Raw genomic sequence first — 17,661 nt, 5'->3', positions numbered from 1 at the left:
AGAATTGACAAAATTAGAGTAATATTAAGTACGTAAATCTGTTTTGGTTCAATATGGGCTATAGACAAATTGCTGGATGTGATTCTGACCTCCATCTACTCCAGACCCATACCTGCACATTTATTTTAATCCTCTACAGTCGCAGACTTGCCAACGGTATCCCTGTAAACATGCAGTGCTCCAAAAATCTCATTTGTCTTTTGACAAAGACAAATGTTTTACTGAATTAAATCGGCGAAACCAGACACTACTTCTGATACCTAAAACTGCAGCCCATATTCAAATTCATACCTTCATCCAATACATTCACCCAACCACTTACGCTCACTAACCTCCATCTGTCTCCTAATCTAACAGAAATTCTCATCATTGCCCTCAAACCCCCATCTCTTTCCTTAACATTCGAGATAGTTTAAACTCTAGCCTCTTATGCATCCCTGATTTTTCAATGCTCAGAGTGGTTTTGGTCATTCGAGTTTCAGAATTCACCATCTAAACCTCTCTAGCACTCTTCCTTAGTTGCCGCCTCAGGACTCATGACTGAGCTTTTGTTCAGCCATAGAGGTCTACAGCATGGAAACGGGCCCTCATGCCACCCAGTTTTCAATTACATTCACCCATTCGCCTGTGTTTGGTTCATATTCCTCCAAATCTATCCAATCCATGTACTTGTCCCTATATTTCTTAAATGACAAAACTGTACTTGGTTCCACCATTGCCTCTGGCAGCCCGTTTCAGACACTCATCACCCTGTGTGAAAGACTAAGACTTTGATCAGCTGTCCTAAAATATCTCCAAGTATCAGTACATTTAAGATCCCAGCAGCAACTTTACATTTTATAATGTAAGGTTGCTATATAAATGCAAACTACTGTTAAATGTGAGAAACATGGAGAACCAAAATGAAAATATAACTTGCTGACCTGGACAGTGCATTAAAGCAATGCCACTGAGTATATGGGCCTTCTCCAAATTCAAACAGGAGCAAAGAGGAACCTTTGAACACTCAAGGAAAAGCAAACATGCGCCCAATTCATATTGTACAGTTTTGAAATGAATCCAGAGACAGCAAGGAGAAAGTCAAATCATGCGTTTGAAACCTAAAGCAGATTCAGATTATGAGTCTCTTACAACAAGTCCAGGTGAACAGTTGCAGGCATGTAGTTTTCAGATATCCTTTTTAGAAGGGAATGGAGAGTGGAATGACTTTTTCATTTCAGATAAAATTATTTTTGCAGTTAACAATTTGACATTGAAATTGTTTTTGTCCCCACCCGAGTGAGTAAAAAGAAATTTGGGAATGGTCTCCATAAACTATTTTAGTGCCCATTATCAAGAACAGGCACCCACCTTCTGTTATGTGAAAATGCTCTTCTGTAACTTAGAAGGGCACCCCAAAAGGGACTCATTTATTATAAACAGCTTAATTAAGGACTCTACGTACTGCGTTTCCAGTTGGCTTTTCATCACTAGAACCATCTAGTTTTGCTGTTCTTAGGGTCCCTGCTGAATCTGAAGGTTTTTCTGCCTAAGGAAATACATTTAAAAGTTGATTGAATATGGACTTAAATCACAAACAGGTAGACCAATGACATTCCAGCCTAACCACCACAACGAAACTCAAACATTGCTCACCGGAACAGTTTCAGAATGTTTTCCCGAGTCATCCATTTGCTGTTCTGTACCCTTTGACACGAATGCTTCAAATTGCCGGAAATCGGCAAAGTTGGGCTGCTCTGGAATCTGATGAGGCGAGGTGTTGGCACGTGCTACATGGCTATCAGCCTCTACTGGGCGATGTACTGGAGGCACAGTGACCTAGATAGCAGAACCGAAGAGATACGTTTCAATGCATTACATTTAACCATAAAACTGGCAATGAAGCACAAAACTGTAGCAAAACAGTCAACGTTTGCTGAAAATAATCAAACACCACTTTAAAACTTCCAAAATCTACAATGCATTTGCTGTAATTGTGAATGAATGTTTATATCAGGTGGTTTGTACTAAAAGTTGAAAAACAATTGCACTCAATTACACGTTGTGACAAATGTGCATAAATGATTGTTTGGTGGCAGTAATTTTTTTTATTTTAATGAGAAAGTCGGTCAGGTGGAACATGGTAGAAAGCTGACATTTTTCTAATGCTCAGGTTATTCATATGGATTTCAAATCATTTTGGGTCAGGTTTTGAACATCCTCATACAGGCTAGTGAGTCTTGGATCAGTTCAATGTATCCTACACACATCTTTTCAAAGTTCAGTCCTAATGAGCTTATTCAATTACCTGTGTGGGCTGAGGTCTTGGAGGCACTGCAGGGGGACAGGCAACAATTCCTGCTTGCGGTTGCCCTTCAGAACAGCAGTTACAGGGAAAAAAAAACAAAGCAATCACTAGATATTTTCAATCATTTCACTTGCACCTAACAAAGACTCACTTTCACACAGATAACAGATTCCAGTAGAAACGTCACAATCTAAGTTTAAACAATTTCTGCATTGGCGACCAGGTTGCCCAAGTAATATTAAACATTCTGGATGCTTTGGAAAAAAGAACCTTTGCCATAAGGTTGCTTACCCGTGTTGCTGGCAGAAAATGTTTTGTTCATGTCTAGAGATGAAGACCTTGAATGCGAAGGCTGGGGTCTTGGAGGAGGTGGAGGGGGCGCAGCAGTCTTGAGAGTATTGTCTGGCGAAGTGCCTGAATGTGAACTGCGAAGAGCACAAACATGTTCTCAGTATGCTTTCACCCGTGTGATCAGGTGCTTCCTCCACTGAATTAAGTTCATTAATTTTTTTTTAAACTCTTGAGAGAACATATTAATCATAATATACTTCCCTCTGCACAGTAATTTAATTTTATAAAACCACAATCCTGGAACTCCCCAGAGAAGCCATGACTTACCGCTGCCGAGTTATGCTGTTTCCGATCTGATCAGACTCTGAAACAAATGAATCTGAACTACTGTATCCATCAGCTGAGAAACAAAAAAAAATGCTGTTTCAAATGCTTTAAACAAAACCCAGATGTAACGCACAAAACCAATAGCTAAAATATTTAATGTGCAAATTCCAGCAAATATACTTGAACATTAGAGAGAGAGAACAAACTAAAAGCAGCTTTGTTATGCCACTGCAATGAAAGTGACCACCCTGGGTAAGGATATGAGCTCCGCTTGGACCAGAACTGTGTTAACCCTCCAGCATTAACCAAGCACTTTCTCCTCACAAGCTCACAATACTTTGAGATACTGTCCATTATCAGCTCGGTTTATTGTTGCACTAAGATGGGCTAGACCAATTACTAGGAGGAAGGGAAGCTTTCAGTGCTTTCTGCTGGTACATTGCATGATTTTTAAATGGATTAATTTCAGCAATAGCTTGCAGAGACCAATGGTGTCTCTCACCCTTGACCCAAACCATCTGCAGAACAAATCCCATTGGGAGAAAGCATTTATTCTGTTTGGAGAAAACAAAAGCCTCAGGCCTGGAGAATTGTTCCTGCACGCAATACCTTGCTGACCAAAACAAAAGTGCATCCTCACACACTGCGCATCACCACTTGGTTCAACCACTACCCAGTCCATCAGAAGCCAGTAGAAGCACCCTTGCCTTTGGGTTGTCCAACGAGAGGCCTCCTCACAATCCATGCACCTGCACTCCCCAGACTATCACAGTTATACAACTGGCATCCCGTGGCAGACTGATAAGATTAAATAAATGTCCAATGTATTACCACTTGGGCTGCGAACATAAACCACTGGGCAGAGATACTGCACAGTTGAAGCTCCCGTCAACAATGAATTTACGAAAAAGAGCTGCCTTTGCCAGCAGTGCTCATGCCCTACCAAGAAACAAACATCCCAAAATGGTTTTATTTATAAAAAGCAAAAATCAGCCTACAAAAAGTTTACATCATGCAATGAAAATATATCAAGTAATCATATTGTCTCTTATGGAACAGAAAAAGTAAGCACTATAAACATTTATTTCCCTTACCTACAGTGTTTCCTGTAACAAATTTTACAGTGGTGGCTAACTTAGCTTCTTCTGAAAGTTCAGGCGAATTTGTAAGCAAAGGGCTAGTTGGGTGTGTTAGTTCTGTAAAGAAAGAATAGAAATCATTTGAATTTAAATGAACTAAAATTCTGGACAAGAAGAAAGCAAATCACTCCGACAATTAGGACGTTACTTCCATTTTAGCTACAGTCTGTTTCATAATGGATCCCTTGATGGCACCTTCTTAACAGATGGAAGAGCATGCAGTGAGCTGCCATTGCTTCTCAGGCAGGGTAGTGGTAGGCATAGCCAGCAGTGCCAAAATCCACTACCTCACTTCATTAAATGAAGTTCATCTACATTCAAATAAACCCCAAAAATTGTACAGTGCAGCCTCTTTACAAACATCTTTAGGAAATTAGACGGACAGTAGCAAAGAAAATAAATCTGGCCACTTAGATTTATAGTTTCAAAACACGGATATATAAAACACAGTAATACAACTGCAATGAGAAAGGCAATCAATCTGTAACCATAGGGAGCAAATACAAGTAAAACCACGAAGCACTTCCTCTAGCCACTGGGTTCCATCACCAGAACTATATTAAAAAGGCATTTCCAGCACGACAGAGAGATTCACCATGTAACAGAAGTTATTAATATGAACAAGTCAGCAGTAGTACATGCTTAAGTTTCCTACTCACTCCTTAAAATGGTACCAGATGCAAACTAAGATTATACCAACAGGTAAAAACACGAATTCTACCTAACACCAGACTTCACATAGTTGAATGCCCCTCACTCATTACACCCACTGCCACAAAATGACAAACCTAATCAATCATTTTTTTTTAAAGCTTAATCCTTCAGTTTGTGAACCTATTCTGAGGCATTTGAACGGAGACAATAAAATAGGCCATAATTGTATCTATAACAGATTTAGGACTGCCCAATTTTCTTGTTTCATCTAAATTAACATTGTATAATTTATGCAGGACTGGAGCAGTTAACAGTTCATTCATCTGAGATCAAGACTCAAATCCAGCCCAGAATGATACACTGACGGCTTCTCTTCGTTGCCAGCAACGTCCTGAAGTAAAATAAGGTTCAGACATTCAGTCTCAAGTGAACATAGGCTAATATTAAGCCAGCCACTCCAGTGACCTCAACTCCACCTTCATGGGCAACACATCCCATGAAAGAACTAAAAGTGAATGATAGTTGAAACAAAAAGTAGGGAATAGGCCAGTTACTACAGAATGGTTCCTTGGGCTGGAATACGACATGGTTGAAGTATAGTAATGGATACGCACAACTGGGTTATGCACAACTCATAATTCTGCACAAAAAAGTGGAAATCTTCCAAACCCTTGGCACAATGATAGCACAAGAGCTCTCATTAAAATCCTCTGTGCTCTGCATCGATGAAGAAAAGCTGCAGGCAGCAAGCTAATTACCATGAAATCTTGCAGTCACTGAGTAATTATATATCAACCTGTGCACTTCAACCTTTTGACCCATCTTTGTAGGGTCCTACAACCACTCATCATCTCCAAGATCAGGATTTCCAACAACAGCCCTAGCCCCAGCAGTTACACCCTCCAGAACGAGAATAGAACACAGGCCCAGAAAGCCTTCAGAGGGACAAAGGTGAGTGATGAGAGGTCACAACGTGCAGCAGTTATCAGGCTATTAAGTTTGAGAAATGGACAGCAGGGGCACTAGCAGCAATAATGCGTAAATTGCGGAATCCGTGGGTGAGAAATTCTCTAAATTTATTTCATTTGAAACTGTGAATATCAATTCATTCTCTAGATATGTGCAACATCTCTATTCAGCCAGAGGGGGGAGCATATGAGCAATTTCTAACAGTTGCCACACCTTGTAGTGCACGAGGACAGGAACTTTGGTTTACTCTATTCACATCAAAAGCGCAGAAGCACTGAAGACCATTGGCTGATCCAGCCAAGATTACATTTCTCAGCACATTTCAAGTGATTAAGAGGGGGGCTTCTAGTCTGAATGGTCTAGCAAAAGTCTGGGCAATGCCTTTACTGACTAAGCCAGAGGTACAGGAAATGGATAATATACCCAATCTACAAAATTCAAAACTGATCAACCAATTCCTGGAGCAACACTTACTAATTTAATTTGAATTAACTCAGCGATAAGTGAGATATGTTGCCAGAACTTTTGATCTTGTACTCAAGCATGGATAAGAATGCCAAATTTCAAATGATTACCAACAATTTATACAACAAAAGATCCCAAAAAGCCTGTTAAATGCGATTCCATGAATGGGCAGCACTAGCAGAACAATTGAGTTCGCTAATAGCTACAGTAACAACCAATTTGGGATAATCACTCCAACTTGTAACATGGTTCATTCACTTTTGCTGCACAGGGAAATATTTTATGCAAACATACATGTAAGACTTGCAGCGTTTTAAAAACTGAAGTTTTAGGGAGCTTACATTTGCTTTCTATACGTTGACTCCTTGTTCAACCACAATAGAGTGACCAACTAATCTCCCACAATATATAAGTTGTCAGGGATAATTTGAAATTTGGCATTGTATTTGGCAAGGTAAGTGCAAGTTTTAATAACATGTCTCACTTTTCCACAATACTAAAAAAAAAACAAGAGTCTGCTACAGCAAATCTGCTAAAGGTGGCAAATGGTATTGGGGACTAAACACCAGGGCTTTGGAAAGAATAGAATCCAATCTAGACATCTCTCATTTGGGAAACAGACTGCATGTCGAGCTCAGAGGCACTGAAGAACCATAACACATCCCCTCATCTAACCACGATTCTAAGGCTGATGGGATAACTTTGCCTTATGCCCCTGAACAAAGACAGTAATATGCCCCCCCCCCTCCATTTGATAATCAGTTTTAAAAGGGGGTACTGCAAAATTATTTTAAAATGCATTCTTTAGGAACTAATTACATTTTCTCTGGAATGGAGAAAAGATTATAGTAATGCATCTAAAATTTTGATGGCCAAAGAAATAAACGTTGAATGAGATAGACAGACACGGGAGCAGCCGTTTTCGTTACCACTTCCAATTCTTTTCAGCTCCATTTCTTGCATGTGAATTTTACTTGGAGTCATGCGGATTGGTACAGGGTGAACGATAGCGGTGTCCTGCAATTATTTTTTTGGGGAGAAAGAAGTGGGATGGGGTGGGGAATAGAAGAGAGAACAGATAATACTATTAGCAATTGCAAAAGATATTTAATTCAGACTGTTCACAATACTTGAATGAATTTTTACAACTTGTCCACTTAATATTCCCTATGTCTGACTATGAGCAGCACAATCATTTTGATGAGTGACTAATCATCTTTGATTATAAATGCTTAGGAACAGGAATTTACATTACCCTGAAATTACTTTTGACAAAAAAAATGCCACAGTCCAAATATTGACTCTAATTCCTTTGCTTTTATTTCTCGTTTACAGACATTGCAATGGGGTGGACAGACAGGTAGGTCCTCAAGACTCTGCTTCTCTGCACTTAAACTAATAGTGTGCACCAATAAAAACAATGGATATTACAAGCCTCTCTAAAATTTACTTTCCAATTGCACTACAGCAAAAGGAAAACACATTCTCAAAATACAATTGACAGATATGACATAAATGCATTGTGGTATCAGTTAAAGATATCACAGGGCAGAGGTAGAAAATGTATTGCATCAGGGAGGCATTCCGCTTGCAACTTTTTAAAGGTGGTATCACGTTCGTAGTAGACATCACATCTAAGGGATGGGGAACGATGCTCTGAGTCAGTAGGACAAAATCCTGCCATCCTTAGCATTATCTGGCCACTGACTGCAGAGCTCCTCCTTGTAATAATGCGCACACAACCTTTGCTTTTTTTCCCCCAACAAAGTCAGGGAAGAAAACTCAAATGTCGACTCACTGGTTAGAGTAATATGCCTCTACAACACTGCAGCAGAGACCACTCCTACCGCTGACAAGGAAGTGGAATACTTAACACTGTAAAAATTACACGTGCTCTTAAGCAACAGTTCACATCCAAAAAAGCTTATGAAGCGAGTTAACAAATATGCAAAGAACATATATTTTTTTAATTTAACATAAAAACCTTTCACATCTTTACTCTGATGTGTAAGACAGCACAATAAGCTTATTCTGTTATTAAATCAGTAAAGAGTTAACACTAATACAAAAGGCAGAGAATTACAATGGAAGTGAAACTATTGGTGGGCAAGAAGAGGAGGAGAAAAGTCAAAAAGGGACAGAAACTTATCCACAATTCAGTAATTAGTGCACCATGTAAATAAAGGAGGATCATACAATTAAAAATAGGAAGAGAGTTGACTAAAACCAAGTTGTTAACAGTAGGGTGTTTTATCTTTTGCAGATAACTATTTTCTATGTCTATCTCCCTTTTCAACACCCCAACTCATTCTACAATTATGACCACCTAGAACAGTGGTTTGTGCATGCATACACAACCAAGCCAGAGTTCACCAAGTTTGACTAACACTTTATAACTGCAGCAAGTTCTTTACCATCAAATTTTTATAATGAAGCTCAGTAAGAACATAGCCATTATCTTAGACAGTTTGCAAGTGGGAAAGCTTTACCTGGTTTATGTACATTGATTAAAGCTTTTCTTGAAAATGAATTACAACATAGAAACACAGATTGTTTATCCCTACCATTTTGTGCTGCAATTAGAACCACAATTCATATGAACATTATTCACTATGTGCTTGCTGTTCCTATATCCTTTCAATCCTGCCTTTCAAGCGCCTATCCATCTCTCCTTAAATGTTATCATAGTCTCTGCTTCCATCACCAGCTCCCAGCAGTGTATTCCACAGCCTCACAACACTAAAATAAAAATAAAAATCACACAACACCAGGTTATCGTCCAACAGGTTTATTTCGAAGCATTAGCTTTCAGAGCGCCGCTGCTCCTTCATCAGGTGGTTGTGAGCAAGGAGCAGCGCTCCGAAAGCTAGTGCTTCCAAATAAACCTGTTGGACTATAACCTGGTGTTGTGTGATTTCTAACTTTGTACACCCCAGTCCAACACTGGCTCCTCCAAATCAAAAATAAAAATATTTTAACATTTCTCCTTTTTTGGTCCTGAACACTAGTTCGTTTTGTTCCAACATCCATTGTTCCAAAGACTTCAATCTCTGGTTTCACCTGTACCCCTTGGTTCTGTTCAACTTTTATTATACTTTCATGACATTCTTTCATCGAAAATAGAAAATCAACCACACCTGTAACTGTTACATTCATTTAGAAGAAGGGTAATCTTGGGCAACCGCCAAAAATGATTCACTTCCATTATGGGGGCTAAATGTCAGAGAGCCAGCTCTAACAGAGGCCTGTCTCCTGCAGAATACCACACCAGTCACACTAATACTCCAAATAATGTCGTCAGATTAACTTCTACTTTAATAAATCTAGGGGTTACCAATTTACTTGGAGAACAATGATGATTTAAAAGAATATCGAGTATCATCATTTATATAACAGCTAGCAACGTGGTGGTCAATTCAGCACAGCTGCACTAACATAAAAAGGGCCGCCATGTCATCAAATGCAGGTACGTTTGCTTTCCACAAACTGGTCAGTGCACACATACCTCAGGAACTGAATTTGCATTGTAAGACTAATGTACTTCAGCAATCTGCCCAAATTGATTAATCTTCTAGGGAACATGACATTAACTACTCTTTATTCAGTTGGATTCCCACAGAAATAGCACCACAGGTTTCAGGCTGCCAAAACAGCATGCCATTATGTGACATTACCAATCTATTGAGACTAATGTTTAATGCCATAGAGTTAACAGCTTGTGCAAAGTCAGTGAAGGAGTCGAACAACTGACAACCGGAAACCTCTCTCCTCTCAAGTCCAAATGCCACCCCAAGACCCCAGTTGATTACTTTATATTTGTACAAGAACATAGTCTTTTGAACCTGCTCCATCACTTAACTAGATCACGGTTGATGATCTACCTCAACCCATTTTCCCACATATCGTCACATGCACCGATGTCCAACGTCTAAAAATTTGTCAATTGCTGTCTTGAATATAGTTAATGAGCGAGCTTCCACATCCTTCTGTAGTAGGATATTCCAAAGAAAATCCCTCATCTCAGTCTTAAATAATCTGTCGCTTACTTTGAGATGATGTTCCCTGTCTCTCGAGAGATAGACAGGGACGTGGAGTATACGTACAAGAGGGAGAAAGGATGTAGAGGGGTAGGGGTGAGCAGCAGAAGGGAGAAAGGAATTAAGAATTGAAGGAAAATAAGGAAGAAAAAAACAAAATCCTCAAAGTACTGAATTGAATGCAGTCTCCTTTCGAAGGGCAGTAATTATTTTGCAGTTGATATGTCACTTCATTAGGTTTTTAGAATTAAAGAGAGCTTCAATTGCAAGCACATGCTGATGATTTGGACACAGCAGAGAAAGAAGCAATCAAGATTTTAATGCATCAATATCAGCAAGTTCCTCTGAACAGAGTTGATTAGTATATACATACAGACAATTTCCAACTTAACACATGCAAAAGCAGGTTATCTTAAGCAGCTCAGGGTTAATAAAACAAAAGCATATCATCAGATAGCCCACTCTATGTGATTCACTTACAGGATCAGCTGGTGCAATGTTAGAATCAAACTGGGTCAGAGTTTGCGAGCTTGAGGAGCGTTCACTAAAAGTCTCCCACTGCTGGACAGACAGAGTAGAGACCAATCAGAATGAGAAAGGTCACATATCACAAAGCTTTTATAAAGGTAATTTTGCAGAGAAAGTTTATAAAAAAAAAAGGAGAAATTTCAAGTCAAGCATTTAATTTATAACGCTTTTAACAGCTTGATGAGATGGCATTCCTTCTGCTTGCCAGTGCATATGCAATTTTCAAACAATCAATCCCCTAATTCAGTGAACAAAACAAATATTGAATAGATGGCAGGTTGGATGTAGGAAGAGTGATATTGAAGGCCTTTCAATGTAATGGTTTCTGTGCCCTGTCTAATAAAAAGACAGCACAAACAGGCCATTCCTATTTAATGAAAACCAAAACAGATCTGTAGGAACCCAAGACTTTGTCTAATAAGAAAATGCTCAGTATTCCATAGCTAGGTCATTATCAGATTAAGTGACTGAGAACTCGCACTGCATTCTTCTCACACCAGAATGATAATCCTCAAGTTCAGATGCGAATCAACAGAACAAGTCAGGAATGCTAGTGTACAGTAATTCAATTACAATCAGGTTTCAGATTCCATATTCAGGGGCAAAAATATTGCAGATATACCAGTATAAGGGAAAAGGACAGGTGAGGGAACAAGCATTCTTTGCCCAGATCACATGTTTAGAGTTCCTTCAAAGATTGTAGAGCAAGACCAAATAGAAAAATTGAGTGATAATTTAATATCACCACGGGCCAGATGGAAAGGTGCAGACAGGAGATCAAGGTAAAGGAAAGCAAGATGGGGTTATACTTTTGTTTTGGTCCCAACCAATTTGGCGAGCTTGAAATCAAACACACAAAGTCTTCCGAGCACAAAGTAAATGGTGTGTTTTAAATGGCAAAGTCACGTCCAAACGATGCAATTTTAACTCAGCCTGGTTATGGGTATCAACACTACTGGTCTATTCAGACGAGAGATGTGGCAGTTTGGTTTGTCTTGTTAAGTACATCACTTTGAAGATCAGAAATGCTTTTCCAGGCCCCAGTCAAACTTCTTACCCCACCTCAACCATTCATTATCTCCTTACTTTGTTAGGGCTGACTTCAAGCATTCCCTTGGCAGCAAAAAAAAAAAATTTGTGTAGTGTCACTACCATCACCAGTTGGTGAGAGTCAGGGTTGGGATATGCCAATGAGATGTAGATTTTAAATTTCCCAAGCTGATTCCTTACCAGGGTTAAATTTCACCAGAAAAGGGCGATAAATTGGGGTATATTCACTGATTGCTTTAAAGAACGGTTAGTAGAGCATGATTTGAAAAGAATACCAGGTCTATCTTACATAGTTCTTTGATTGTGGGAACCTTTTACGGACCAGCATTTACTATTAAGGAAACCTGAATCTGCCCCTATCAGCACAGACTGCTCTCCAGCTGACCAAGAAAATCAACTGTCTGATCATGGTCATCCTTTCATTGAAATTTAGACATCAGTAGGATGTTTGACCAATGTGCACCCCCAACTAATAAACAAAAGACACACACACAGGCCCACACACACAGACAATATTTGCTCTGTAATCATCAGGACAGCTCAAGTTAGTCAGGAGACTAAATTATGTAGAAGGACAATTTTTTTTCTCTTGACATACTCAAAACATTTATCTTTTGCAAGATTGCTTATGAAATCACTGCATATTTTTATATAACCAGTAATTCAAACCTTCCCCAAATGCCATATCACTGCATTAAACCCATTGAACTTGATTGTGTGGAACTGAGTAAAGGACAGAAGAAACAAAACATCTTTCTTTTCTCCAGCTACATTAGAGTTGGGAATTCAGGAAATGAAACACCACTTGGCTTAACTACTCTTTGACGGTTCTAAATTCCCACAAATCATCTTGCACTTGTGGAGAGAAAGAGAAAGCATGAGCGTGGGAATGTGTATGAGGGTGGTGTGTGAATAGGTAAGAGGGGTAGAGAGGGAAAAACTCTGACACCTTTAGGTGTACTCTATGAAGAGTATACCTTACATGTCAGAAATATCAGATCCAAATCCCTACTGCTGTGGCAAGGGCTACCTCATTGAAAAAAAAGGTAATTGTCAGTGTATAGTGGTTGTTAAACCAACTTCACAGATCTCAGCTGAAGGAATGAAGATGCTAAAGGAAACCTTATTGCCAATAAGGTTTCTGCACTTGATGATGCTTTCCATCAAGAAATTCTCAGATTTGAATCAAAAAATCACTCTTAATGATCTAACAGCCCTCTCGCACTCAGACTAAACTCACATAAAAATGATCATTGTATAAGTTCATAATATTGTACGTTGCCTTCAAACTGGGAATCACAGCACCCAGGAAAGAAATGATGATTGCGGGGTCGATGGAATAACAGTAGCAAATGCAGCAAGAATAACTTAAAAGAAGATGAAAATAGTATTTTACACCAGCAATAAAGCATAAACTAAATGTACAAGTCAGGCTATTTGGTCTCAATCTGGAATGGATTTCTCCAAGGTTATATCCTTTTAACTTTAAAGCACAGAACTACTTCAAGAAAATAAACAAGGTAATTTTTCATGCATTTGTGCTTTATTTTCGGGTATGACACTTGCCTTGCAGTTCACTTCTCTGTTACAATTACACGTTGCATTGTATCCACCCAGTAATGGAGAAAAGGAAGATCTTGTCTGATTGCAAGAAACTGTGGATAACCTGCAATAGGATGGATGCATATCAATGGAATACAATAGAAATCAGCTACTAACCTCACTGCCCTGGTTCAGTTCTGGCCACGTCTGGTTTAGTGAGGGCATCGATGGTGATTTGCTAGGGGGCACGTCTGCCGGTGAGGTTGAGAAGCCAGTTTCTGAAGCCCGATCAGCAACTCCTACAACAGAAGGTGGGCGAATAAGAACAGTAGGACATTCAGTTGTAAACAAGGTGATGAATGTACGAATCAAACAAGTCACAAAGCGCGAGGGTTAAAAAGACAGCTTATTCTAAAGGAGGTTTCATTTAATTATTTTTCCTGCAGCAAAACATTCAACAGCAAGGAAATGAACAATGACCAGGCTATTGCTACTTGGAAATGGATTATAGTAGTCCAATTACTCCTCCTGTCTTTTTTTGAATGTATATTCTCTACTCTATTCCTCTCCATTACTACCACCAATGGAATTCCCATTCAAGAAAATCACGCACTCAATCTAACACCCAACAGTCTCCGTATTGTTACTCCCCTACACTACTGACATTTACGCTTTACATAAAATATGAGAGCAGAATTAGGCTATTTGGCCCATTGAGTCTGCTCAGTCATTCGATCCTGACTGACATGTCCCTCATTGCAATTTACCTGCCTTCTCCCCATAACTAATTAAAAATCTGTCAAACTCCTCAAATTTACTCTGTCCCAGCATCCACCACACTTTGGGGTAGTGAATTGCACAGATTCACAACTCTTTGAGAAAAGCAGTTTCTCCTCAACTCTGTTATAAATCTACTACTCCTTATCCTAAGACTATGACCTTTTGTCCGAGAATGCCCACAAGAGGAAAAATCCTCTCCACGTCTTTGTTATCCACACTTTTTATCATCTTGAATACCTCAATTTGATCTCCCGTCGGTCTAAATTCCAGACAGTATTGGTCTCAATCTCTCTTCATACAACAAAACCCTCATCTTTGGGGTCAATCTAGTGAACCTCAAGAAAAAAACCTAAGGCCCTCACACATTCAGGAAATCACTCTCAGGGATTCTATTCCAGATTAAATTTCAAGCAGCGATTTCATACATGGCAATGAATCATAATTCCTTAATTGGAGCAGTTTGGAACTCTGATTTACAGTGCTAGCTTTGCTCAGTTTGTAACACTTGTGCAAACCCAAAGGGCTTGATGATGCACTGTTCATACTGCACATACAGAGTCAGCCTGTACTAAGCAAGTGCTGCACTGATTGGTCTTTAGGATGAAAAGTTAAACTGAGACAGAATCTACTTGTTCAAGCGGACACAAAAAATCTTATTTCATTATCTGAAGAGCATAGTTCCATTGTTTTTTTTAGCTCATTTTCCCATCAAAAGAGACAGTTGCTGTTCAATGACCAGTGAGCATAACTGGTTGTAACTCAAAAGTAATTAACTGGTTGTTCAGCTTTAAGATACGGTGAAAAAGATACACTTTGTGAAGATGACTTTTATTCACACAATAACTTGTGTCACAACTTGTCACTTAAAAGCACACCACAGATGGCATTAAGTTGTGTAGTTCTTATGATAGTCAATCACTGCATATGACAAAAGGCCACAAACAGTAAAAAAAAAAAGAGAAATATCTCAATCTGCTTTCAGGTAATGCTGTTTGAAGGAGTAACATTGGTCACAATATCAAGTAAACTTTTTTGTTAGTCTTTGAATAATGCTTATATGGTCTTACGTGCGCACGTGTAATGGCAAAATGTACAACTGATCCAAAGATAGGAAACCCATAATCAATGTGCATGTAGCTATTCTGCATATCTGTACAAGTGGAACATACCTGGTCAAAAGTGCATCATTTTGAGTGGTTAGCGCCTATCAATTAATTCAGTTAACTTTCTATAAGCAGCCATTCCCTGATGCACTACCTCCAATTTGAAAATTTAAGGCTTAAAACTTTCTAACAGCTAGATGCACACAACCATTAAGACCAAACAAATGAACTTTAAAGAATGACTAAGCAAAACAAAAAACATATTTGAAACACATTAGTTAAAGGGGTTTCACACTTGAGTGAAACTTAAGAGGGCAGAACCCAGATTTTTCTGATTGCACTCAAGTTAAGGTTAGATTTTCTTTATCTAGCAAATACAAAACCCAAAGCCAATCAATAGATACCTTATTTACAAGGTTGAAATCTGCCATTAATAAAGGAGGCACCTCTCGGACGAGCAGCACCTCTCGGTGATGTATCTCTCTACAAATGCATACGGAGGTGTAGGTGTAGATATTAGCTATACAGGGTCTGGTTTCACTGAACTGGTTTATACCAGATTGATGAACCATTACAGCTAAAACCTCCACAAACGACAAGCTATTGTGCAGTTCAGTTTATACTCCGCATTACTAAATACCCAATCTCCAATTACAACATTTTAAAACCAAGCAAATAATTTTAACACTCTGGGATCATAACATTTCTGCTATCAAATTAGTTGATAACCAGAATATCTCCCCGGTGAGATTCAGTTTTTTTGTTATTACCTTGATTAGAGAGGAAATCAAATGCTACTTACCCCCTGCATCATCAAGATCAATCAACTTTGGCATCAAACTTTCCGGTAACTTCTCTGGCAAATCGTAGCCATTTTTTCTGGCCACTACTAGGTGGAAAGCTGCACAAAACTCATCCAACGTCAAAGCGCCATCTTTGTCAAAGTCTGATAGCTCCCTGAATCACAAAGCAAACACTGACAAATTCAATATTTCTGAAATGTTTGTTACAAACACTGCCTTCATTACAACGAGGATATTTCATGTATGGGGAAGTAAGATTACCACCCCAATCCTCTGTCTGGGCACTCAAACCAATTTCTTAAAAACAGCAGCCCTGACTGAACCATTTTTGTGGTCTTTCAATTTCTCCACACAACCAAATGACCATCTGAGTGAAATTAGAGCTGACTGAGGAATGATGGTGAATGTGAAAAGATTCTCTAGAAATTGGATGAAAGTATCCAACTATTTTTCTGTCGGACACACAAAGTAGTGTGGTCAGGACTTCAACCCATATGTTAGAGATAAAAATTAGTTCAGTCCTTAAATTCACAAATGTATTAAGGATTCTGGAACCCAGGAAGAAAAAAAATCTCAAGGTTCACATTTCCATTGCTAGCAGCCTGTGAAGTAGAGACTGACTATACATGCTCATTGAAGCCAAAAACAGGAAATTGCCCAAAAGGCAGAAAGTCGGATGGGAAGTTCCAGATTTGTGCGCTACCTTTTGGCATTTTTTTCCAGGTATCTGGAAAAAGGATTAACATTAATCTTTACATGAAAAAACACAGCAATGAATAGTTGGAGCTGCACAGAATATAGGAGGATAGCTATTGTAATGCTAAAATTGAAAATCACTGAAGATATGTAAACACACTGAAAATTCTTGATGGCACACTACTGAAAAATTCAATGGAGAGCATTGAGAATCAGAAAACCAAGGTTATCAGTTTCTCCAAACCATGCAACACTTAAAATATAGTGTAGAAGGAATGAAGCGTTAATTATGCTTTTACAACACTTGGACTTAAGTGAATCACTTCCTCTATCTTAAATGTCTTCAGAGGGAATCTAAAAACCAATAAACTGTACATTTACTCACCAAGATAATTTATCCAGATTAGTTCTGAATTTATCCTACTTCAAGCATTTCTTCTCTTTTGGATATGGTGAAACAGTTTGACATGAACTACCTGACCGAGATCTTTGAAATCCTAAAAACAGTCACAGTCACATCAACTCTCAACTTTCTCTTTTCCAATTTATAGAATTGTTCCTCGTGATCTAATTCTTCCATCACTTCAATCAATTTGGTTTTCTTGTGTCCTTTCAATAGTTATGAAGGAGCAATAGGGAAAACAATAGTCAGGCTGAGAGGGATCCCGTAACATACGCATGAATGCAGGAATTAGGAGCATGGTATCTACTCCACCATTCAATAAGCCTACAGCTTATCTGACTGTAGTGTCAACTCTACTTTCCATATTCCTATGCCTTCTGACTCGTTAGTCAAGAATCTAAGTGTGCCTTATAAATACTCAACTGCGCAGACTGAACCCTTTGTTGATTATCAGCTTTTTGCTTACAATAACCTAGCTATTTACTTGTTACACAAGGAGCCAGACTGACTGATTTTTGATGAACTATACACAGCCTAGTATAGATGTGTTCTTAAAAAAAGGCAATATCACCTCCGTTCAAAAATTT

The 17,661-nt window shown here is 38.8% G+C and overlaps 1 protein-coding gene across 4 annotated transcripts in view; it reads right to left on the bottom strand.

Moving 5' to 3' along the window:
• reps1 (RALBP1 associated Eps domain containing 1) overlaps nucleotides 1–17,661 on the bottom strand; it is a 72,598-nt gene that overhangs the window by 19,880 nt on the left and 35,057 nt on the right. For 3 of the 4 annotated variants that reach the window (XR_015758350.1, XR_015758349.1, XM_087991126.1), the window contains exons 7-16: nucleotides 15,975–16,129; nucleotides 13,467–13,588; nucleotides 10,650–10,730; nucleotides 7,062–7,149; nucleotides 4,000–4,101; nucleotides 2,906–2,978; nucleotides 2,579–2,712; nucleotides 2,288–2,352; nucleotides 1,636–1,818; nucleotides 1,445–1,528 (exon numbers count right to left, since the gene is read on the bottom strand). Coding sequence is in view for 2 of the 4 variants with exons in the window: in XM_087991126.1 (XP_087847252.1) it covers nucleotides 1,445–1,528; nucleotides 1,636–1,818; nucleotides 2,288–2,352; nucleotides 2,579–2,712; nucleotides 2,906–2,978; nucleotides 4,000–4,101; nucleotides 7,062–7,149; nucleotides 10,650–10,730; nucleotides 13,467–13,588; nucleotides 15,975–16,129 (1,087 nt within the window). In the remaining 2 variants the exon portion in view is untranslated. The remainder of the gene's footprint in view (nucleotides 1–1,444; nucleotides 1,529–1,635; nucleotides 1,819–2,287; nucleotides 2,353–2,578; nucleotides 2,713–2,905; nucleotides 2,979–3,999; nucleotides 4,102–7,061; nucleotides 7,150–10,649; nucleotides 10,731–13,466; nucleotides 13,589–15,974; nucleotides 16,130–17,661) is intronic. The other variant, XM_087991127.1, reaches the window with a different exon arrangement.

This window comes from Chiloscyllium plagiosum, unplaced genomic scaffold (assembly GCF_037043375.1).
Source record: "Chiloscyllium plagiosum isolate Xiang-an unplaced genomic scaffold, Cpla_swu_hap1 HiC_scaffold_10, whole genome shotgun sequence".
NCBI lineage: Eukaryota > Metazoa > Chordata > Chondrichthyes > Orectolobiformes > Hemiscylliidae > Chiloscyllium > Chiloscyllium plagiosum.
This window is presented reverse-complemented; position numbering and strand designations above follow the sequence as displayed.